Raw genomic sequence first — 24,025 nt, forward strand, 5'->3', positions numbered from 1 at the left:
ACTTGCGGTAGCTGAAGTTCTTAACACCACATATGGTGAATCCCGCACAAATATGGCGTCAACAAGCACATAATAAACACTGATATTTGATATGCACTCCTCCAAAGCATTGTGAAACACGAAGAAACGCTACGCGTGCTGTGTCTTCCCTCCAGCCTGGCACTTAATTCTCACAGGGCAAGCGGGGAACGCGATGCGGCAGCCAGGCGAACATTGGAGAGCTATTTTTCAATATGGATAGGTACTACGAGCGAGGCTTGGGCTAAAGCCACCACCTCGCGGTGTGTTAAACGAAATTAGGTACACTTCTATTGGAAATGCGCCGAATGGGACGGTCGCAGCAACGACGCATTTTGTTGTTTTGTTTTTCGAACGTGGCGGCACAAATGTCACCACCCTGTTATAAAGGGGACGCTCATGGCATCCATCCATCCATGCATCCATCCATCCATGCAAGAGCACTGTGAGAGGAAAGTGTGAAAGATAAAAGGCGCGTTCATGTAGCCTCCGTTATGTGTTTGGCGGTAGCTCAGTGGGCTAAATGCCCACCAGCTATCGTCGCAGACCGAGAGGTCATGGGTTCGGCTCCTGTCGATAGAACTTTTTCTTATAATTTTTTTTTTCTTTGCCATTTGATGGCATTCATTTTGCTTACGTATTTCAGTGACAGAAATACGTCATGAAAGTCTTGGTGAACCCTGGCATAAAACACTTTCGTGTTAAAATTGAGGAAGCAGCAGTGTGGTTGCAACCTTACAATTGCTTTCTGGCCGTAACCACAGCATACGGCTGCATGCGTGCTGTATTCTGCATGCTCGTTCACAGTTGCTCCTTACTGCTTTTACTGTGTGCGCCACCGTGGCTCTTGTGGGAGTGTTTATCACTGATAGGTGAGTCACTGCTCCAGTCAGCAGTGGCACTATTGACAAAAAACAGCGGCAATTTTTTCAGGGGGTACTAGTAGTTGATGGAAAAGCTTCTCTGGCTTTTTGACACTTTTTTTTTCAGCCATATGCTACCGTTGCACTTCATTGTCATGGTTGCCCCAGGCCCGAAAAGCTTTCAGCGCTTACTCGCAAAAGGGTTAAAGAGGTGTGCTATTCTCCATGCTGCAAACGTTAACTGTACAGCGGGACAGAAGTTTGGAGTTTCTGAAATGGTGGTGAAGCTGTGGTGAATGCAGCGTGACCAAACCTTCACATGTAGCATGAAATGCTGAGGATTTTGGAGGCCGAAGCCGAAAGACTTCCCAGCGCTTAAGGGAAGCGTGACAAAACTATGCAGTCAGTCTCTACTGGTGACACGCGAAAGGGTCACACAAGAATCTTGCGTTAACACTTCACATGCAAGAATACCAAGGAGACACTTCAAACCAGAAGGGCCTGGGCATTGAATTTTATGAGAGGACTAGCTTGATGATCATTCTAGTCAAGACAAGCACTCAGTCCGGCAAAAAAACTTCCACTGTGAAATGCGCACGCATTTTTTTTTGCTTAATTTTTAGGTGCAGTATAGGGGTTGATTAACATTCAAGTTAGAATTGTGTAAGTATGATAACTACTTCTTGATTAAAGAAGCCCCAGCTCTCATTCCTTGAGAAATCACTCTAAGACGAGTATTTCGTGGATGCCCAGTGTCGAAGCTGACTGAATGATATAAGAAGACACCGGTATCATAAATGATTGAGAGACCAATACCCACTTGGTGAGCCAGGTGATGCTGAGGTCCCTTAGAGCATCACGGAACTCTTGGTCAAGGTCCTTTTCTTCAGATGAGTTTTTAGCCGACAAAGATGCACATGAGTTCTTTTTGGGCATCTCCCCAATGTGGTACACCAGTGGGAACAGCGCCTGGACACCAGTTGGGCATGAGTAAGTAAACAGCCTAATCAAAGAAAAAAAATGATTTGCATGTTTGTTCCCGACCGCAGTGATGTCAAACTACATATTTTACATGGTGGCAAGTACAGTTACTAGGACCATCCTCTTATTGTGGAGAGGGACAAAACATGCAAGCAGGTATGTATGTATATAGCTCAGAAACACATCTATCTCGTCACTGTTGGTTCTTTTTTTTTTAACCTCTACAATGTCCGTATTGTTGCCTCTCTTAAGCTTGTACAGCGGTGAGACAGCTGAAATCGATTTGGGAGCAGTTTTGGGAGCAGCAAAATTTCAATTTAGGAGCAGGAGAACCTTGTTTGGGAGCAGTTAGTGGCATTTATTATGTCGTTTTTGGAGCTTGAAAAAAGAAATTTGTTGTAACTTGGAGGAACAAGCACATATTTTAATCGGCTTAGAATACACATAACATTCAAAGAGCCTTTGGAGAAAGCTTTTTTAACAGATTATTGCCAGGTATGAACTACACTACCTTTTTACAAACCACGCAATTTATATAAACTGGTAACAACATGTGAAATAGATAAAAAAAAGAGTTTTTCGAAGTATGTTCACTTTACATTTGAAAATAAGAAAAGAAAAAACATCACACTTCTCAAATAATAAAAAAAAGTCACAGTTTAACCGCAAGCGCGAAGCAATGAATGCGATAGCAACAAATTGTAGTGTTACACGAAGTAAGGCTGGCAGCTAACTGTTTTGTATCCGATCTCGCGTAACTATAAAACGATGGTGTAAGAAAATACGGCCGCTCCAGGGAGCCATGTTCTCCGCATAGTCACTTCGCTTTGAGAGCGCAGCACGTAGAAGCGTATACGAGCCGCCCGCCCCGCTGTGATGGCTTTCGAGATAGCGCGCGCGCGCGCCAGTGATCGCGACCGCGCAAAGTTCAAAGTTGCTCCTCGCGCGGCACTCCCCCCCCCCTCGCGTCTTCGTGTCTTTTAAGGCCTGTTAAAAACGGGCGGGGCGTTTCCTCTCTGCTTCGACGGCAGGCCTTCCGAGCGGGGTGATGTTATCGCATGCAGCCTCCGAGCGACGGCAATGGGCCGGCTCGTTTGCTTCGGCCGCATACGTCGCCTCTGCTCGCGTGCTTTTACCCGCTGTAGAACATACAATTCGCGGGAGGATCTTATCAATTTGGACTTCATACATACCGGAAGGACATGACGGCGACGGCAAGAACCCCTCGAGATTGTCCATATAATTGCTATCGCAATAAAAACTGATTGCACAAGAATTGTATAGTCACATAGCAGTACGTCTTTGAACGGTCAATGAATGATTCCGACTAGCACGCGATTGCGGCGACGCCTTCGCGCGTAACATCAGGAAAGAACAAAAGCGGTATGGCCACCGACGAACGCGCCAGTATGACCACCCCCATAGGCGTGCGCACGAAGGGGGGAGGGGGCAAAGTCGATACCGCCCATACTTTGACTTAATCGGAAGTAGGGGCGCTGCGATTAATATTTGCCCTCCCTGAAGGGCGAACCCTCAGGAAGCTTTCGAATAGCGTACGCAAAGCTTTGCGTTGGCTTTTCGCACAACTGCGCATGCGTCGTACGCTAACCGCTTGCGGGCTCCCGTTAATTGACGGAAATAGCGGGCCGCAAACGCTAACGCTAACTTAGCGTACGCTATTCGAAAACTGCCTAAAATAAAGCGCCTTCAGCTATCTGCTCGGCTGCGCGGGTGGCGTAGCGTCAAGTGTACCGCACGCCTTTAATAGGTGATAACAAAAGCACACTGCGCCACCGTTCGCTGCCACCTCGTGAGGGACCGCCTTCAAAAATGCGTCGCGAGCGCCGAGAAACCTTACCCCTCGGACACTACGTCGTTACCGCTCGGACACTACACATATTTACAACGGCTCAGAGGCGATTATCACAGCACTATGGAAGCCTCTATTACAAAGGCGCGTAGAAGGACAGGCTTGGGCGCGTTAACGTGTTCTGCGATTGTATCCCTGGCGCTGCTTCTAAAGTTACGTTTTCCCACGCTGAAAGTGACGCGGGCTTGAAAATTCTTGATTGTGGGGCCGTTTCGGCGCAGTTCGGCGCAAACTTTTGCAATTTTTATGCTTTTGGAGCAGCTTGGCGCAGGAAAACGGAATCGTATCAAAAATGCGCAATATGCGCAGCTGTCTCACCCCTGCTTGTATCAAAATAACTGAACTGAAAATGCAGCTTGCCTAAAAAGGTAATTTAGTCAGCACGGATATTGACAAAGGAGCTCAAAATCCACCTCTTATTTTCCTGTGCTGCCCTCTGCCATTTTGGTAGGGCTTTGGTAGGGACCGGGACAAGTGGTATTGCCAAAAGCAAAGCCTCCAAGATGAAGAGACGTTTTGCGACTTTTCCGCTAGGGGTAGGGCGCATGCGCCATTGCATCGTGAAAAAGGCGGATGGAGCAAGAACACCTGAGTTCACTTAACTGTCTTTTCCACTATGCCGACTGCTGCCACTTAGGAACGGCTGAAAAGTTTTTGCTTTCGTGTTCGCAGTGCCCACAGTGAGAACAATCGAAAGCACTTCTTGAATCTGCTTTGTGTTCCGTTTGCTTCATATCAAGATTGTTTGGGAAGGCTCAGGGAAGGCTGTTTGGGAAGGCCTATACATGGCTTGCATGTGACATCCCAATGCTGAGGTCCTACTGTGGCGACCACATTGGTGAACAGCTGCACAGCCAAGCCGTACGTGCCAGTACGACTACAGTGTTCAGTACGACGAAGCTTACAGAGCCGCATTGCCACAGTCACTTTCTTTTTCGCGACTCGTTAATTGTGCATCATGCCGCCAGTTGGCACAAGGCCGTACGTACCAGTAGAACTACAGTGTCGTACTGGTACGTTAAATAGGGTGTACTATTCAGAACTGATAGGGCAAGCATGTTCTCGCTATGAGGAAAAGGTGCGCGCTTGTGCAACGGAGTGGATCCCTACACGCTTTGACCCGGAAAGGACACGACTTGCTTCATCAAAACGCATTGGCCTGTGCTCGGCGCCGTTCGGTCTCCGCTTGCCGCTTTTCGTGACGCTAATTTCTGCAAGCTCATGTCATGCAGCGCCTGCATGCTTGAAGCTGTAGCCGAGTCGTAGAGACTGCGCCCAGCCGGGGTTCGTCTCATCGAACAATGCGGACAGCTTTCCTACAAACACATTAGCATCCGAGTTAATTAGTGTCTTCATATCTCCTCTCTTTTTCGCTCCCCTACTACAAAATACGTTCCACACACACGAACGCCGGGGTTTTGTTCGTCGAAATTTGCATGCCTTATGCGCGCCAGCCAGGTCCTCCGACGGTTGGCGCTGAGCATTTTTGTATGCACGCAATGGTCTTCAATAACCTTTGGTATTCAAATGAAGCTCATACTAGTGGGCTGCTTCTTTGTTCTGCAGCTGTCGCTATGATTATACATAGCAGCATAGTGGAGGGAGAAACTCGGCGGTGCGGCATGGCAGTGCTGAACAAGGTCTAACCGCTGTTCACCAATACGGCCGACTCGCTCTGGGCAGTGACGTCAAGTGATGTAGGTTCAAGCCATGTATAAGTGGAATCTCGATTATACGTCCCCCGGTTTTGACACAAATCGGTTTGGTCCTGACAAAACCCCCACAGAAATAATGTATAAAAACCATGGTTATATGACACAATTTTACACCGATCCTGCATTTTACGACGACTTTCAGATTCCGTCCACGAGAAAAAATAACCTTTGTTACGCGAATTGAACGCCGACCAAACATTCGCAAATGCAAAATAAGAACTTCCGTTCCCCCTAGGTTGTTGATTAGAAAAGTAGAAAGTGAGAGAGTACGCCTTGTTAGACTGAAAAATTTATTCTCCTGGCAGTTCATGCGCTTCTGTTATTCAGTTTTCCTGGCTTTTAAGATCACTTCTGGATACGCCTGGATCGCGTGCATATCCAGGGTCGTTACCTAGACAAGCTCTCGTTTTTTCAGGCTTTTCCCTTTCTGGAGTCCTGCCTTCTTTGTTTTTTAATAGAACTTTTTGTTGGGCTAGTTGGTACATGCTTACTGAAAAACCAAAAAGACGCGTACCATCAAGGAAAAGGTAAGGACAGGACAGAAAGGGCGTCACTCGCAACTAACTTCATTCCCAGAACATCAGCAACATATATAACCACAGCGACCCTGCGCGCGCACATCGCACATCAACACTGGCAAACCCAGGCTCACACTTGCAGGAACCACACTGCACAGGCAAATGTGTGAGCCTGGGTTTGCCAGTGTTTCCGTTCTTGGAAAGAGTAACGATGTCTTCGTGCGTGAAATTATGAAAGCATACTATATTAGAAAGAAGAAAGAATGCTGTGTTAGTGACACATCTGTTGCTCTGCGTGGGGGTGAATTTAGTTTCATCGATTCATTTTTCGATTAGTTGATCATGTCATCGCGGTTTTTCTGATGAGCTTGTGAGGCGATGTGCGCGCGCAGGGTCGCTGTGGTTATATATGACGCTGATGTTCTGGGAATAAAGTTAGTTGCGAGTGACGCCCTTTCTGTCCTGTCCTTACCTTTTCCTTGATGGTACGCGTCTTTTTGGTTTTTTCAGTAAGCTTCTTTGTTTTGCATAGATACCCTGCCGCATTCGGTCATCAACCCTTCACACACGTCGCTTACTTCCTAAGATCACATCAAATATGGGATCTTCCATACACTTCGCAGTGAGTTCGCATACGAAATAAGGAGTAGCTAGCCTTATTTTTGCCTCGGGTAATCTCTTCTTAGAACCACCTACAAAGACAACTGTTCTTACTCTCCCCGTGAAATCCCTTTCATTCGCCAGACTTCTCTTCACTAATATACTGTCTGCTCCAGAGTCCCTCAACACAGTTACCGAATACCGTTTACTTTTCTTTCCACAACTGGCATATCACTACCTTCTGACACATCCATCACTGTGCTAAGGATCTCTATTTGCTCTTCTGCCCTCACTGCACACACAGTATTTTCTACAGGTCTATTTCTGCACTTGTTAGCTTTGTGCCCCCTTTTTTGGCATAATTGGCAGATCACTGGTGATTCCTGTAGACAATGCCCGTTCGGCAATTCATGGCTATATGCCCGAGACGACTGCACAGGAAACACCGCTGCTGTGCCTTTTGTTTACTTATTGGGGCCTCACTTTTCGACCCTCCCTCCGTAGGGTTGTTGCAGTCCCCCGTTTCTAGATTCTTTAAACCCTGGGCCTCCACGAACTGGTCTGCCTGCTTTGCTGTCTCCTCTACCGTGCGTAGCTTCCTCTCTTTCAAAAATACTCCCAACTTTTTGCTGCACCGGCTTAGGAATTGCTCGGCAACTATCTCGTCGCGGACTCCTTCGTACGTCTTTTCTGTCTGTGACAGCTCTATCCAGCGATCAAAATATTTGGCAAGGCAGCATACAAACTCTTTCCCAGTCTAGGAGTCCTCAGGCCTACACGTCAGGAACTTCTCATGAAAACCCTCGGCACTAGCTGGAAGCTCTCTAATAAAGTCTTTTTTACCAAGTCATAGCCTAGCGATTCTTGTGTCAACATGCGGTTGAACACGCTCAAGGCCTCTCCCGCCAGACAAAGGCTCAAAGCGTTTGCCCACTCGCTCCTCTCCCAGCCTTGCCCAATGGCGATCCCTTCGAATCGATGCAAATAAGCATCAAGGTCATCTCTTCGTTCGTCGAAAGGCTCCATCAGCTTACGAAGGCATACAGGCTTGGGTCTGGGAGTAGGCGAGTTGGCCGACGCCATCGTGGGGGTACTTGCGTTACTCGCGTCGTCACGTGCACCCGCATTTAATTGCGCTAACCTCAACTTGAGCTCGAGGATCTCCTTCTCGTGCTCGTGTTTTTCACGCACATGCTCTCGTTCCCTCAACTGTTGTTCGTGCACTCTCTCTTGTTCAAGTTCGCGCTGTCGTTTGCCTTCTCAAACAACTTCAGCGTCTCCTCCTTGGTCGTCTAGATTTTTGGCCACGGCCGCCAACTTCTCCCAATCCATCTCTGCAACCCCCGACGATACGTGACTGGGCCAAAAGATGGAAAAATCCTGGCTGAAGCTCACCACTTATTATGTCACGTATCTCGGGAGCGCTTGCATGTTAGATGAAATTGAGAAAGAGAGACGGGAGACTCTGGTAATATAAGAAACACCCTTTATATCACAACACAGCAAAAATTACCGTAATAACCAGAATATAGGTAGAATTTTTTTTCAAAAAACAGCCCTAAAAAGTCGGCCCCTGTCTTATATACCAGTCATTGGCAGAAAAATTCGCAAGTCTGGCCACTATGGGCAACTGAAGTCAACAGCCTCCATTGTCATCGCAATCATCGGCGTCATTTTGTTTACTACCAGCCTTGTGCCGTGGGCGGTTTCATTTTGCGCTTTTGTCTCGTGAATCTATTTGGGCTCCGAGGTGCTTTTTTTCTTGTTCTCGACCGGTGGCCGACGATAGTTCACCGTAGCGTTCAAGGAAACCGTGATCGAGTTCACGAAGGCACAAATAAATCTGGTCTGAAGGTCTGAAGAAATCGGGTCTGAAAGGTGTGTTGGGATGCTAGCGCACGTGAATGCGAGCAGGAGCCGCGAGTCACAAACAATAACTGAAAGTTTATCTTTGCACAAGTGTTCTTGCCGCTCCAATCTCGCCGGATACTGCTCCTTTGTTGCTTCCTGCGATGCCGGCAGCTCCGGTTACAGTGGCCCGTATGGCTATGATCAGCGGGCAGAACGAGTGCATCACAGAAGCATTCCCTACTGGCGGACGCTGAAGGATCACATCACGACACGCAGCGATCAGAAGAAAACTTTGTTTCCGTGCCAGACCGCAGCGTATCTAGAGCTGAAGACGAAGGTTGGAGAGTTTAACTGGGAGCCGCGCTTGCGTCGTGATTGCTACCAGGGACCCCAAAGTGCATACAAATTAATGCTGTCAAGACGGTTATGACGTTTTACAAAAATAATGCTTGAGCCCATCTTTTGGCTTTCTGCCATGTGAAACTTACGTGTAAACACATGTGTAAATAAATGACATTTTCAGTGTGCACCATTTGAAATTGCGTTTGTTTCACGGTAAAGGCGCCTTCTGATACTTCGGCCGTTCCATGTACTTTTTTTTTATTATTTTCAGTAGTTAGAATTGGGGGTTCGACCTATATTCCGGTTTTTACGGTATACAAACAGAATTCATACAAAAAATTCATACATGCTGCCGCCACACTGCATGCATGTAAGTCTCTTTTGTGCGCAATGTGCCCCACACACTTCAAGCGCCAATGGATACAGAGATGTGCACAGTTCACAAAAAAGAACACTGACCACTTTCTTGCCCTGCTCATCCTTGGTGACAGAGAGTGTGCCTGTGAGGAAATGTCCTGCACTGGATCCTTTGGGGAGTCTGCACAATAGGGAAAACATTTAAGCACCAATTAAAGGTGCACAAACATAACTCTGTTAGGTATTGGTACCACAGAGGCCACTTATTGCCCTGGGAGGAAACTGCAGTCGAACACAAACGTGCCCAACCTGGGAATATCAAATCATAGTCTACATCAAACAGTTGTCATATGCCTTCGGAAGGCTAGCACAATACTACGCTCTCATCTGAAATGATGTTCACTGCCACTTTCAGCACAAACCTTGCTAATTCAGATTTCACAGGACCATAAAAAAAGGTCGAAGTGCACCAAATTTTTAATTACTGAGCGTATCAAGAAAAAAAAGTAAACAAATGCCCGTTAAACCAACATACTTTCATTACTGAATTAATTACCCAAACTCACAAAAATGCTTTCAAGTTTGTGATGTCATATTAATGCGTCATACAGGGAGGTTAAAAAAACAACAACAAGAGGAAGCAGTGTCCTGCATTTCCTGTCATTATCCTGGATCAGCCTGACTATGCCTACTTCTGGAGAAAGACCTCTCCTATGTTTTGCCAATCAACCCATTCCTGTGCTTGCTGTGGCCACGCTATCCCCACAAACTTCTTAATCTCATCTTCCCACTTAACTTTTAAAGTGATAGCATTGAAGAGCTTGTTCCACTGAAATTCCGGTGTCGGCGTAGTTGGTTGTGAGCGAAAAATCATCATCTTGTATAAAATAAATAATGAAAAAACCTTAGGTTTGAGTGAGAATCGAACCCAGGCCGTCTGCGTGGCAAGCAGGTGTTCTACCACAGAGCCACTCGATTGCTTGGAACTGCACTGAAATTAACTTTAATGCTTCACAAACATACGCGTCCTGTGTACAGGTGTCACAGTACGAGATGTAATATCGCAGTAAGACGGGGTACAAGCGTATACTGCCATCGGGCGTCACACCATGTGAACTGCATAACGAGTTGGTGGTTTAAAGTCTGCCACCCATTACAAGAGGCACACGCATTAGACAGTTATAGTTTAGCGGGCTTAACGGAATAGCGGGCTTACCGGAATAGCGGGACCGAAATGCGCATGCGCAGTACCGTACGTGACCCGTAGCGTTTACCGTACGCACGCTATTTTTCAGATTTAGCGTTAGCGTGTTTGCGTGGTTAACGTAGTGTACGTAAAACATGGCGGCGGTTTTCGACGCCCGCTTCGAACTGAATTTAGCATTGATGTGGATGGATCCACTTCTTTCGTAGCAAACGACTGTGCGAAATTGCTTCGCTTGCCTTGCCTTCAGGTAGCTTCGACGACACGGTATTACGGATAACTTAGCGTAGTTTTTGAGATCGCTTCCCATTTCGAACGTCCCTAGGCCTATCTAGAAGATCGGTGTAAACAAGTCTGTAACATGAAAATTTTCGCTTTTGGTGCTTAGTTCATATTTATTTACTTTTATTTTCACTAAAAAAAAGGAGTAATATTGCTGCGTGCAGGGATACAGGCAAGCATTCTCGGTTTTGTTCTTTTCACTTTTTTTAACGCATTCACCCTTCGCTAGGTGGCGCCACCGTCCCGGCTTGGGCACGTAAACGCTATCCCGCTAAACTAAAACACGCTTTCCGCAACCAACGTTTGCGGCACGGTAATGCTATTCCCTTAACCCCCGCTATCACGCTAACGCTAAACTATAACTGTCTATTACTGTGCGTATTCCGTTACGAACACTTAGTGGGTGCATCACAACTTCGAAGAGTATCATGCGCGTAATTGCTGCTGGTTTAAAGCATGCCACCCATTACAAAGGGGATACACACAGTGCGTGTATTCTCTTACACACACGTGGTGGGTACACTGTTGTCATAAATGCACTGTTGAAGAGAGCGGAAACCTTTACCTTTATTATTGGTATGTCGAGTGTGTGTGTGTGTGTGTGTGTGTGTGTGTGTGTGTTTGTGTGTGTGTGTGTTTGTGTGTGTGCGCGCGCGCGCGTGCGGTGCGCATGCGAGACTGGGCGACTCAACATAAGTAAACGAAACAGAGCACGATGAGGATGGGGCCAGGTATCGCTATCGCGTTCAGCTCTTAAAGGTGAAGCTTAAGCCTCCCCAATTTTTTTTTATCTCCCCTGGGTGGGTTTGCTTCTTTTGGAATACAGTCTGTTATATCTGTGTCCCACGGGCACTTTCGAAAGGCCACCAAGTCGATGGCCATCGAAACGCCACAACTCTATAGACTCCGAAGAGTTGTCACGCTGCTACACGGCAGTTCTGAACGGCCGTTGAGTGGTTCAGGCATTTCCCGCAAAAAATTGTGGGGTGCTACGGATTTTTATTTTCGTATTCATGTCATCGAAAGTTAAATAATATAAATCCCATTAAAAGCACAAATATGGCTGTTGTTTTTGTTTAAAAATACTAACAAATTGTTTATACATAGCTACGAATACATATTTTGTTTTCCAGTTGTTAAGCAGCGAAACTGTGGCGAGCAAAACACGGCAAGACAGCATGCATGTCGCTGTTGTCGAAAGTATGTGCAGTTCACACATTTCAAGTGGCAAAAATACTTCATAAATAATTCATAACGCTCAAATATACTGCTCTTAAAGCATGCTGCTTAAATTTCTTTTTTCCAATCGTGAGTACGAGCCCACTGTGACGAGAGGGCACGTTCACGCTGTTTCCACTCATGTTGCTCAATGGCCATCAAAGTTTCGATAGAGTTGTGGGGTGCTCTGTTGACATGATAGACTATTGACTCAATGGCCTTTGAAACGTCCCAAGTAGCAGCTCATGCTTGACCACTGAGTCAATAGACTATCAGTTGGAAGGCCATCCAAATGCCTGTGTGACACAGGTATATGGTGTATCGTGGTTTAAAGCCGGCCACCCATTACAAAAGGCACACACATTACTGCACGTATTCCCTTACGAACACGTAGTGGGTACCAGCGGCCATCTTGTCTTCTCACTACATGCCCATTTCTTCATTTCGACTATTCATCATCATTTCGACTATTCATTTCGACTTGTTCATCACTACAAGATGTGTGCTCTTCGTGAATACGCAGGCATTTCTGCGCAAATGTGTGCCATTTTTTTAATGTAAAACTGTGTTTTTCCTTTCTAACCCCCCTACAATAATGCCCACTTGGGCGATGTAGGTTGCACTAATAAATAAATAAATAAATAAATAAATAAATAAATAAATAAATAAATAAATAAATGTCCTTAACACCCGTTTCTTGCCTGACCCACACTGCTCGCTTGACTACGAAGAACTGTGCGAAAGAACTGGGACAAGTAAGACGCATGCACAAGCGCAGCACTGCTCTCTTGTTGTCCCTTAATGCAATTATTTTCCATCGCATGGCACACTGCATCGTCCTCCGTTTAAGGAGGGACGTGGCAATGGGAATGGTAAATTTGGTCGAAATGTTCAATTTTTCAATTTTTTTCTGCAATCCTGAGACCATGTTTTATGTCATGGTGAAATATTAGACCAAAATAAGCAGTAGAAGTTGAAAAAAAAAAGCATTTTGCTAGTGTGCTGTCATCAAAAACTATGAGAAAATTGGGCTTTAGAAAATGCAAACGTGCAGTTTTCCCTTGACACAGTGCCACCATATTGGCGTCATCATTAGGAGGACAGATAGAGCTCAAGATAACCACAAAGCTGCATTTCTCCAATGAAAAATAAAACCAGCTTCTTCCGAGTTCCATTTCCTTAGCTTTTAGCTCCATTTTCTTTGAGCTCCCTTTTCTCAGCTTTCATTTTATGAACAGTTGCTGTCAGTCATCCCTCTGCCATTTCACAACAAGTAAAGATAAAACCATTCCGTTTTCTGCGCTTAGATCCTGAGACATTGATGAGTGCCGTAAAGCTGTCCATATATGTCTGCACGCCATACAGATTTTTATAATTGGCTTTTTCTAAAAGTACTAAGACAATACAGTAAACCCTCGTTATAACGAAGTCAACGGGACGGCAAAAAAATTCGATATAAGCGGTAATTCGATATACGCGACTGCCCCATAAAAGCTCAGCAAGTACAGCTAAATTAGCCATGACAACTTCGCAGAAGTGGTATTCATTGAAACAAACCTTTATTCACGCACAAAAAAGTCAGTCAGCTGGCTTTGTCGGGTGCTTCGGCTGGACGCGAGGGGTGCCCGCTCCAGTTTGTTCAGGCAAATTATGAGGTCGTGGTCACCGCCCGCGCACTCCACTCTATTTCGCAACAGACTGAGGATCTCCTGCGTTTGTGCCACTGTTGGTATTTCGCGAGGCTGTTCGTCTAGCGGCTCTTCTTCCTCATCAGGGCCTCTAAGCAAGTCGACTATTTCGGCATCCGTAGCTGGGGCAACGACGGGTACATCTGCGTCAGCCATCGCAAATGATTCAAAGTTGCCTTCCAGATCTCCGCCAACGATGCTGTTCACAGCTTCGTAGAGATCGTCGCAGTCCTCGCAGTCGTCATTAGTGTCTTCTGCATGCGACCGGGAAAATCCGGCATGTGCAAGGCAGTTTGCAATCTTGGCAGGTGCCAGTTCTTTTCATGAATGGCATAGTAAATGTACTGCTCCAAGTAAGTCGATGCTGTATCCCTTGTTGGCATCGTATGCAACGAGCATCCATTGTAAAAGACTCTTCCGGTATAACTTTCGTGTTGTCTCAATAATGCCTTGGTCCATGGGTTGCAATATCGCGGTCGTATTCACTGGTAGAAATTCCAAAGTGATCGCTTGCAGATTTTCAATCTTGCCATGGCTCGGGGAATTGTCGATAACAAAAAGCACACGCCTTTGCTTTGCCCTAAACTTTCGATCGAGCAGGCGCACATACTCTTCGAAAACGGCTGCGGTCATCCAAGCTCGTCTGTTGCTTCTGTATATGCAATCTTTGGGTATCGTTGCGTTGCGGAAGCACCGGGGCTTTGCCGCCTTCCCTAGTATCAGCAAAGGAAGCTTGTTCTCCCCCGTCGCGTTAGCACCGAACAGCACTGTAACGCGTTCTTTGCTTTGTTTGCATCCTGATGAGGTTCCGTCCGGTGTAGTGTACGTGCGCTTTGGCAATATTTTGTAAAAGAATGCCGCCTCGTCCAAGTTGTAAACGTCTCTGTCTTCATACTGCTTAAGTAGGGCGCTCAGCCGATGCTTGCGCCATCCGTCCACGACGTCGCGGTCCACGGCTGCACTCTCACCAACGATCGATTTTGAAGACACGCCGTGCCGTCTCTTGAAACGTTCAAGCCACCGTTGCTGCACTTAAAATCTTGCTTGCCCATTTGGGCGGCTAGGGCTTCGGCTTTTGCGGTCAATGCAGGCCCATTTACAGGAAGGTTTGCACTTCTAGCGTTTTTCAGCCACTCGAGAAGCGCTCGTTCCACTTCAGGATACATAGAATCACGGTTGCGCTTTCGTTTGGCTGAGAAACTCTTCTCGAAGCCGTCCAGTACGACATCCTTATTCTTCAGAACAGTTGATAATGTTGACGGCGGTATTCCGAATTGTCTTGCGATTTCAGACTTCTGCCGGCCTCCTTTTTCCACCTCACGTATCAGCTGAACTTTCTGCTCCAATGTCAGACACTTCCGTGCGGGCACCGGCGGTGTCATTTTCACTTGACGATCACTGAAAGCACACACGATGCATACACACAACGCCACGGGTTCACACAGACCTCGCACAACACACGTGCACAAGTGCGTTCCAAACACAGATGGAAAAAACCCAGGGAGCACGCCAAGGCATTGGCTCTGTACTGGTCACGTGACACCACCGGCGTAGCAGGGAGCAGCCAGCATGTTTACAAAGAGCGAGTGCCTCCGGCAGTCGCCTCCGTACCGGAGTAGGGCGCGGAGGAGGAGGGTAAGATCCGCGCCGCGGAGACTCTCACGCGGTGAAGAATCGGCGCCGCGGTGACTCTCACGCCGTCTGCACTGGCGCGCTTTAGCCCAGCAACGCTAGACGCTAGCGCGAACATTGCTCGCTCAGCGCAGAAAAGGCCGCTTGGCGCGGGTCGTGGACGAAAAAAGCGCGCAGGCACTTCAGCGGCCTGGGCGGTCGCTCGACCGCTCTTAGCGCCGCCGTGAATACGGATCCGCAACTTGTTACTTCGCATTAAGCAGAGCAAGCTATCGACATGCTTCGAGTAATCCGGTCTAAAATACACGCATTTGGGTCGGGACTACGTGACACTTCGATAAAAGCGATAATTCGAATAAAGCGACTTCTTTGTAACGAGGGTTTACTGTATGTACAAGAAATTTCAAAAAACATTTTGTGTGCTTATTTGAACATTCAAAAATAAACCAATAGCTTTATGGTACAGAATGGGCCCTTGTGAACAACCTTACGCGGAAATCTTGACAAACTTATGTCTAATTCATTAATTAATTTTGGGAACACAATGAGAGTCTATCATGTGTTGCAACTCAAAAACTACAACAGATAGCTCAAAACCGATTTCAGTTACGATATCAGCACACCATATCACATCTGCATGCCAATTTTCATCACTTTCACTCCATAAATAACCGAGATAGTTTTCATTGCCACGTCCCCCCTTAAGTTAAACGTTTTTTTGTCATCCTTCAGGTTTCTGCCCAGTAGGCAGATACCGGTAATAAGCAGCTGTTGTATACCTTTCTCTTGAGGGATACTGGGAAACTAACGTTCATGATCTGATAACGCCTGCCAAATGCATTCCGTTATACTATTCTTATTAGTGGCACAAGCACTAAGTGACACTCTTGTTTCTCTTCAAAGCACTTCCGGTCGAGCACTTACTTTTACTTACTTTTAAAAAGTCTTCTAAGAAATAAAAATTTACAAGTCTGGTATTGGATACATGTCATCATCATCATTCTCAGCCAGTCCATTGCAGAAGGTCTCTCCCAATGATTTCCAGTTGAGCCCACCCTGTGCGAGCTGATTCCGTTTTATCCCTGCGAACTTCTGAATTTCGTCACTCCATCTAACTCTCTGCCTACCTCGACTATGTTTTCCCTCCCTTGGTAACCATTCTGTTGCTCGTACTGTCCACCGGTTGACTATTCTATGCATTATGTGGCCAGCCCAGGTCCATTTCTTTCACTTGATGTCAACTAGAATATCCACTACCCCTGTTTATTCACTGACCCATTCTGCCCTCCTCCGATCTCTTAACGTTACACTTATCATTTTACTTTACATTACACGCTGTGTTTTCCTCAACAAAAATTTTTCTCTAGCTGCTTTGTTATCCTTCTTGCTTTAGTGACTGGCAGATTTCTTGACATTATTTGGGAGTGCCTGCCGAGTGCGATCCAGCTCATTCTTATTCTTTGATGAACTTCTTTTTTGTGATTAGGCTCTCCTGCTAGTAGTTGCCCTAGGTGTACAGTCGCTGACACATTTTTTGGACTCTGAAAATTCACATTTGATGAATGTTTTGGACTTCATAAATGATCCATCAAGGTTCCCGTAGAACTAACACATTTTTGTGACCGATTTTTCGGACTAATTTATGCCTAAAAGTTTCATTTTCTGGATAAATTGCTCTTTTCAAGCTACGCTGTTCGATTTTGAAATCCACCATGTTCAATTTTCCGCTGGCTTGATCAAGTTTAGCTTTCAATGGCCAGTTGTGTAGCCTCCAAGATTGGGAGCATGCACTATCTCTCAGTTTCGAAGGACATGCCCGCTCTTCCTTGGGTGACAAAATGCTTTAGGGGATGCAAATTATTCTTTTTCAGTCAGCCTTATCGTCATCATTACTAAGCAGGTACCTTTATTTTTCCTGTGTCTTTATTTTTCCAGTTGTTATTCCGCACAAGGTCGTGTTAGGTGGTGTGTCAGGTGTGTTTGAGATGTTGTGCGCTTGTCTTCTGAAGTCCCTGTTTAAGTCACATGCTCGTATTTCAAGTTGTGCGTGTAACATGTTCTCTGCCATTGCAGTTGCTCAGTGGTTACAGTGGTTACGGTGCTTGGCTGCTGACCTGAAACACGTGGGTTCGATGGAGGCAAAATGCTGGAGGCTCGCATGCTGTGCAATGTCACGTAGTTATAAGAGGGGTTCGCAGCAGGTACTGAATGTATTCACGAGAACCTGGGCACGCACCAAAATACCTGATAAGTGTACTGGGAGGCATTGATGCTATTTCAGATGGCGCTGCGGTGATTTGATCGCTTGAGCGGAATAAAAAAGCAGGAATTTGTTTCTTCAGACTGCCTGATTCTTCGAGTGATTTCGCGGTCCCTGGAGAGTAAAAAAAATTTGACGTTGACTGTAGTGTCAATGTCCCAAGGTGCAGCATATAGCACTGGAATGTGCGAGCAAATTTCAAAATTCAGATAAATTAGCTTGGAAGCTACATTCGCTGTTGAGATAACGTCGACGGTATATTAATGATTCATGTTCACGGAAATCAATTCCGCAGGCTGTCTCAGCCACGTAATTTTGTGTGAGTACCCCTTTAATGATAATTGACTGAGTTCATTGAAAGATTGTGAGCAGCTAGGATCGTTGTGGCACCTGGAGGAGCAGAGCACGCATTTCTTTCTAAGTGGCCTTAGAGATCCACTTCAGCAGCGCGATGAAGCACAAGGTGGACCCAAGGAATACACCAGGGCACGTGAACACCAACGTGTGAGTGCCGGTACCTGACATTTAAGTCGATAATTAGGATCGCTTCCAACTTCTTTTAGCTACTTCAGTCTCATTGTTTGGATCTGAGGTCATAACTTCCCCTCATTTTTAAGAATGTTATAAGCGCACTGTAAACGATGACACAACGAAGAAACACACACGCACACACATAGCGAACTGTGTTCCTTCGTTGTGTTATCATTTCCAGTGCGCTTATCCAGTTTTTAAAAACGTGTCCAGATTGCCACCTAGGTGACCTCCCCTAAGTAGACGTACATATTCCTTTACAGCCTTGCTACCAGGGCTTAATGTCTCCCTTTGTCGGAGGAGGGGGCATTGGAAACCATGCAACAGTGCAAAAAAAATAAAAAAAAGGAAGGGGCAACAATAGAGACAGCATTAGTGACTCTGTTGTCGTACCCCCCTTTATTTATTTATTTTTTTTTGCCCTGTTACATGGGTTGACTATTTTTCCTTTCGTAAATATTCTTATCGTACTTCTCGTGAAAGTAGACCTGCTCCAGCATATCCGTTTTCCTCAATCTCCTATATAACCAGCAAGCAAGATGTGCCAGCCCAGAAACTCACTCTAAAAAGACAGGGCGTGCAAACACGGACACAAGAAAGAAGTCAGGACACCACAAACGCCGCCGCGCGTGCCGACCGCCACGCGTGCCGGATTGATATGTTCGCCTGTTGCATGGGCATGCGCAGATAAGTTTTCGTGCCTTCTTTCTTTTCAGCCGTTGTGCGTCTCTTCAGTTGTTAGTTGGCGTTTGTGGTGTCCTGACTTCTTTCTTGTGTCCGTGTTTGCACGCCCTGTCTTTTTAGAATGAATACTTACCAACTAGCTCAGCTCTCTGTTATTCTAAGCTTCAGAAACTCACTTGTCGCTGGGCAGAGGAGCCAGGTAGACGGGCACCTGCGCACCAGGTCGAGTCATGAGGGGTGCAAACTTCTTGGCCGAGGCGATCATGGCCTGCCCCTGGGACCGGTAGGCATCCAGGGCAATGGCACTGGGCAGCTTGTGCGACAGCTCCAGTGGCATATCCGAGAGTCGCTCAACCAGGGCACTCTGCTCGTGTCGCACATGCACCCGCAGCACATAGTCCCCCTTCTCCAGCTTGGTCGAGTACTGCATGTTGAAAAAGCACAGCGTGAACAGGAGGGCCAGCTGTGGTAGCTTTGCAGGCCACTAAGCGAGGGCACAACCAACGAAGCCAATCAAAGCATAGGGGATATTAGGTATTTGTTGTAATAATTATGACCAAAATTGACAAAAGCACCCTCTTTGCCAGTGGGATTTGGACCAATGAATTACACGTCCAATGGTCCACTGCTCGAAGCTCAATTTTTTGTTGGGCATGATTGCACATTGAAGTACAGGCTGTGGGGTTTTGAAAAAGCGTTCTTGGAACACATGGAGACAGTACACATCATATTGTAACAAACACATGGATATTTATTAACAGCTTTTATATAATGGCAAGCCCGCCAGATAGATCTCAGAAATAAGTGCAGTAATAAGTGAACTACTACAATATACACAAAAACATAACACATACAATCTACCACGAATGCGGCGCCACCGACGTTAGACGCACCACGGGAGTCTGAGACTGAGCCGCAGAATCATCCCCATGCACCTCCCATGACAGACGACCGCCGACTCTTACATTGAGTTACAGTGTACTAGAAGAGGGCAGTGGGCGTACTCCCCGGCGGAGGGTATGCGTTGGGTGGTTCCACAAACGTCACCAGTGTGTGCTTCTCTCGTGTGCTTCTTCTCAGCATAGATGGCGCTGGCATCACCATCTATGCTGGTCTTAACGATGTGCTGAAGAGAGAAAGCCGCAACCTTCAGAGACAGTTAGAGGGTGGGGTGCGTAAAGTTAAAGAAGCCTCTGAGAGTGTGCAAGTGACCATATGCACAATCCCAGAGGTCCGGGGGCAGTCTAGTGGGATGGAAAGGAGGGTGGTGCAGGCTAACTGTCATCAGGGGTATTGGCCGGCAGCTCAGATACAGCGTAATGGAAGTAAACCAGGACGTGTATGAGCCCGGCTCCCACCCCTTTTGCGCAAGATGGCATTCATTACAGTGGCGCCACGGGCACGAGGATAGGTAATAGAATGGGTCGCCAAGCCACAGCTTTTTTAGGGGGACCCACAACCCTGAGGCCAACAGTGTAGACAAAGACGATTTCAAAGAGGCCTCAATATTCAAGATGCGTAGAGTGTGTAGGAGAAGAAATCGACGTAAGCACGAGGGGCAAACTAATTCAGACATAGGTGTAGTGTCGCTAGTCTCGGTTTCAATGCATAGTCTAGCAACATTGGTGGCACTGTTGTTGTCTTGTATATATGGGTGTTTTAAAATAAAGCGGCATTCGGTTTTGTTGTGTTATGGTGGCTTGTCCGCTCTCTTCTTCGTGGCCTCAGGCCGTGACACCACATTGACGACGAGCTTTAAAGGGGTACTGACAAGAATATTTTCAGTTGTAGTTTATTTGCGTCAAATGAAAGGTCAAGCCCCCAAGAGCCTAGAAAAGGTAGTGCTAAGCGCGACTGCGCCCTGGAAAAGTAATTACAGTATGTTTTTAAAAGCTAGTTTCGGTTCCTACTGTACCCTGACGTCACAACACGATATGAGCTTCTCGTCACGTGCTCGCACAATATATAGTGACGTTTCCACGGCCGCTCCGCGCCGTGGCTCCGTTGGTGACGTACAAGCAGCCATTTTGGAAGTTTTGATGACGCACAAGCGGCCATCTTGGAAGTTTTGGTACCTGACGTCACCACAACTAGCCAGACTGCTGCATGAAGCCACCGGAATTAGTACTGTAGCCTGATGTCAAGCTAGTGTCGATGTCAGTAGGTGCGCCATGGAAAAATTGACTTTAATATCAAATTAAAATATCTTATCAGCATTTGCTGAGCTTCACACTTGCTCAGAGCCGTCTCTGCATGCAGGAGGTTGGTATGGCAGAGTAAACGTGCCTTCAAAAAAAAAGGTGTCAGTACCCCTTTAATGAAGGCGTTACCTCGCCTGTAGCCACGCCGCCCGTCATGAGCTTCTCCTGCCTCGCCCCACTACCACTGTTTTTGCCTGTGCAGGGCCGTCCACCGGTTCCGTGGGCCGCAATGGTTTCGCATGTTTGAAACCTTTCTTTTGGAGCATTAGAGCATTGGACTTTACGCCCGAACGACGCAAAGCCCTCCTCCTACGCAGTCTGGGAATTGAAGGCCAACATATTTTCTTCACACTGCCGCCCCACGCCTCCGAACTATTCACACTGCCACCCCACGACTCCGAACTATTCGTTTACCAGTACAATGCTATATGATTTGTTCATTCCTTTCGAAATTCCATTTTGCAGTTGGGACCATTTGCCTAAAGGGCAGCTTTCCTGCTACTTGTCGACTATTGGAGGGTTTACATTGAGCGTAGGACTTTAATTGGGGAACATTAATCTGCAGGGTATCAACGAACATTTTGCAGGCTCATTTACATTTTTGCTGCAACTAGTGCGCATAGCGACAAATGACTAGTTTTGTCTTGGAATCATTTTCCAGGTCAGCATTCGGCTGGTGAGGGAAGCCCACAAGATTGATGCCAATAACGTGACCCTCAAGGCTATGCCCAGAGTACGGCACATTCCCCGTGCCCCTTTACTCATGACACCGAGTGCCATCTCAATCCAAATGGCTTTGAAAAAATGAGAGTGAGCATTGCGTTTCACCTCTTCGGTGCGTAAGTCCTCCAGGCTTTCCACCTCTACAGGAATGAGCTGGACAAGATATTTGGAACCATCAGTGCCACTCAGGAATTCTTCAGGTAACTGTACCGCTATTTAATTCAATTCACTCATTTACTTCAGGCATAAATAGACAATGTGAATTATGTCCACGAGCTTAGGCAAAAGCTGACCCGTATGTCTCCTGACGAGGCCTTCACCCCAGACTAACCAATTTTTATAGTGAGGATGAATAAGTTTGCAGTTTTTTGCCCTACTACATGAGCGTGGCTGTAATTCAAGAGGCCATGTCAACAAGAATTCAAACAATATTGTTTTCTTCTATTTTTTCCAGCAAGGTGAACCAGCTGATATCAGCAATGACATCACGGTGTGTTGCTGAAGCTTTCCGGCCAGGCTCCTTGAGAATTGAAAGCAGAAACCCTGAAGGACTTCGTGTCGTACCTTGATCAGCGGGAAAGGCATGCCAAGGGAAGTGGTGGATTTTTAAAAGCGACTCCACAGCAGCCAGCTTGCGTGTAACCATTTCAAGCACTCTCGAATTGCTTGCCTACTTAACATCCAAAGTTGGATACAAGTACTTAATGACATCAAGGACCAGCCAGGACCCACTCGAGAATTTCTTTGGAATTGTAAGAAAGGCTGCTTTTATGTGAAAGGACTGAACAGTGACAAAGGAGGAAAGTGCAAGAGGGCCAAGCAGTTGAAGCTGAGCTGTTGCACGTGAAGTGAATAAAGTGTGTAAATCAATGGTTGGATGTGCTTCAGCTCTTGAAGATAAGAGCTTCATGTCAGGAACAGAAGCTTGTACAATTTTGCCCCAAGTTTTGTAATTTTGACACGAGCAGGAGCCACATGCACCTTCTGGGGTTGCCCCGCAGACGACGGAGTGCAAAGCAATGGCGTCAAACATGGCATGTTCGAAGCCCCGACGACTGCGAGACGAGACCGAGCGCTCGTTTGTGCGTGTGGGTGTGCACAAGGCAGGGCAGGCAGGCCTGTGTCCCTCCAGCCGGCGTTCTTGCCACCACGGGTGCATGCGCCAGCGTGCCCTTCCTTCAAACATCATCCAGCCACTCGCGGGTGCCACCATGCTGGCTTTCTTTAAAAACAAATGGCTTTTGCGTTGGCAGTGCCACTCTTCGGCTGTTGCAGAAGTCTCTGAATTGCACTTCATCAACACGACACCAGGTGATGTCACTAAAAAGAAAAAAATCCTTGCTCCGTGTCATTACGCTTCGAGTTCACACCACATATGTGGGTCCGTGCCGCATAAGATTAACCCTTTCCCAAATATTCTGTGGTATCCGTGTTGCTCGCCCTTCGTTTTCGACGCTGTGCACGCGTGCATGGTTTCATTGCACATGCATGGAGCAGCCCCTGACGACGTGCAGCTTTGTGATTTATTTATGTATTTATTTTTATTTAGTTTTTTTTCTCTTTTTTTCTTTCTCTCTCTCTCTCTTTTTTCCTTCTTTTTGAGGACTGCACCGTCACTACCAAGAGGATGTCAGATTAGGCGCTGGTGGGAACTGTCTGAGACAACGACCGATCTTCGGAGGTCGACTCATCCCGTGCTTTGCTGTCTTGCGCCACGTCGCGGGTTCGCTAGACCGTAGCCTCCGCAATTAGCTCACTGAGCCAATCTCGGAGGCCACGGCTAGACAATGACGAAGCAGCATTGTATTGATGTCCTACAAATGTCCAGTATTGCCATCCCTCACGAATAAGCAATAGAGCAAAATAACGCAGTTCTTTGCCACTAAATAAATGTTTTGGGTGAGCTCTGCCTTCAGTTCCCTCTTTGTTTAATTTGTGCATTTCTTTTCCGAATTTTGGTGCTGAAACTGCATATAATGATAACCTGTTTGTAACGAATTTTGGGGGGAATTTGTCAATTTCATTACATCCAGGTTTAACTGTATTTGCTGGGATCCGCACACTCATCTGTTTTCACGGAGCAGCTTGAAAAGATGCAAAACAAGGCAGCAAGGACAGCTACGTCGCGTCTATTTTGCGTGCCCAATACCCATGTCCGTGAGCGGTGCAAACAAAGGGTCATCAGCTGCGCATCGAGAAGGAAAATTTTCTACCAGCCAAAAATGGGAAAATATTTGGACCTCGATGACAAGCTTAGACATTCTCAAACAGCTCTGTGTAGATCGAGCTCGTCAAAGTGATAGCCCTTGAAGCGGCATACGATCAAGGCATATCCAGAAGTGGTTAGACAGCAAAACTGGATGAAAGGAACTGCCACCAGAATAAATTTCACTTTCCACGAGGTTGCATTGTGCTTGCCTTTTTTTTATGTGATCATCAACGTGGGACCATGCAAAAGTTTTAAAATATCATTTAGAAGCACTATGA

General features: G+C 46.5%; 1 protein-coding gene across 1 annotated transcript in view; it reads right to left on the reverse strand.

The window, feature by feature from the left end:
* LOC119386556 (tripeptidyl-peptidase 2) overlaps positions 1 to 24,025 on the reverse strand; it is a 218,980-nt gene that overhangs the window by 59,029 nt on the left and 135,926 nt on the right. Inside the window, exons 22-24 of the mRNA XM_037653838.2 lie at positions 18,791 to 19,038; positions 9,218 to 9,296; positions 1,702 to 1,850 (exon numbers count right to left, since the gene is read on the reverse strand). Coding sequence (XP_037509766.1) covers positions 1,702 to 1,850; positions 9,218 to 9,296; positions 18,791 to 19,038 — 476 coding nt within the window. The remainder of the gene's footprint in view (positions 1 to 1,701; positions 1,851 to 9,217; positions 9,297 to 18,790; positions 19,039 to 24,025) is intronic.

This window comes from Rhipicephalus sanguineus, chromosome 3 (assembly GCF_013339695.2).
Source record: "Rhipicephalus sanguineus isolate Rsan-2018 chromosome 3, BIME_Rsan_1.4, whole genome shotgun sequence".
NCBI classification, from domain to species: Eukaryota; Metazoa; Arthropoda; class Arachnida; order Ixodida; family Ixodidae; genus Rhipicephalus; species Rhipicephalus sanguineus.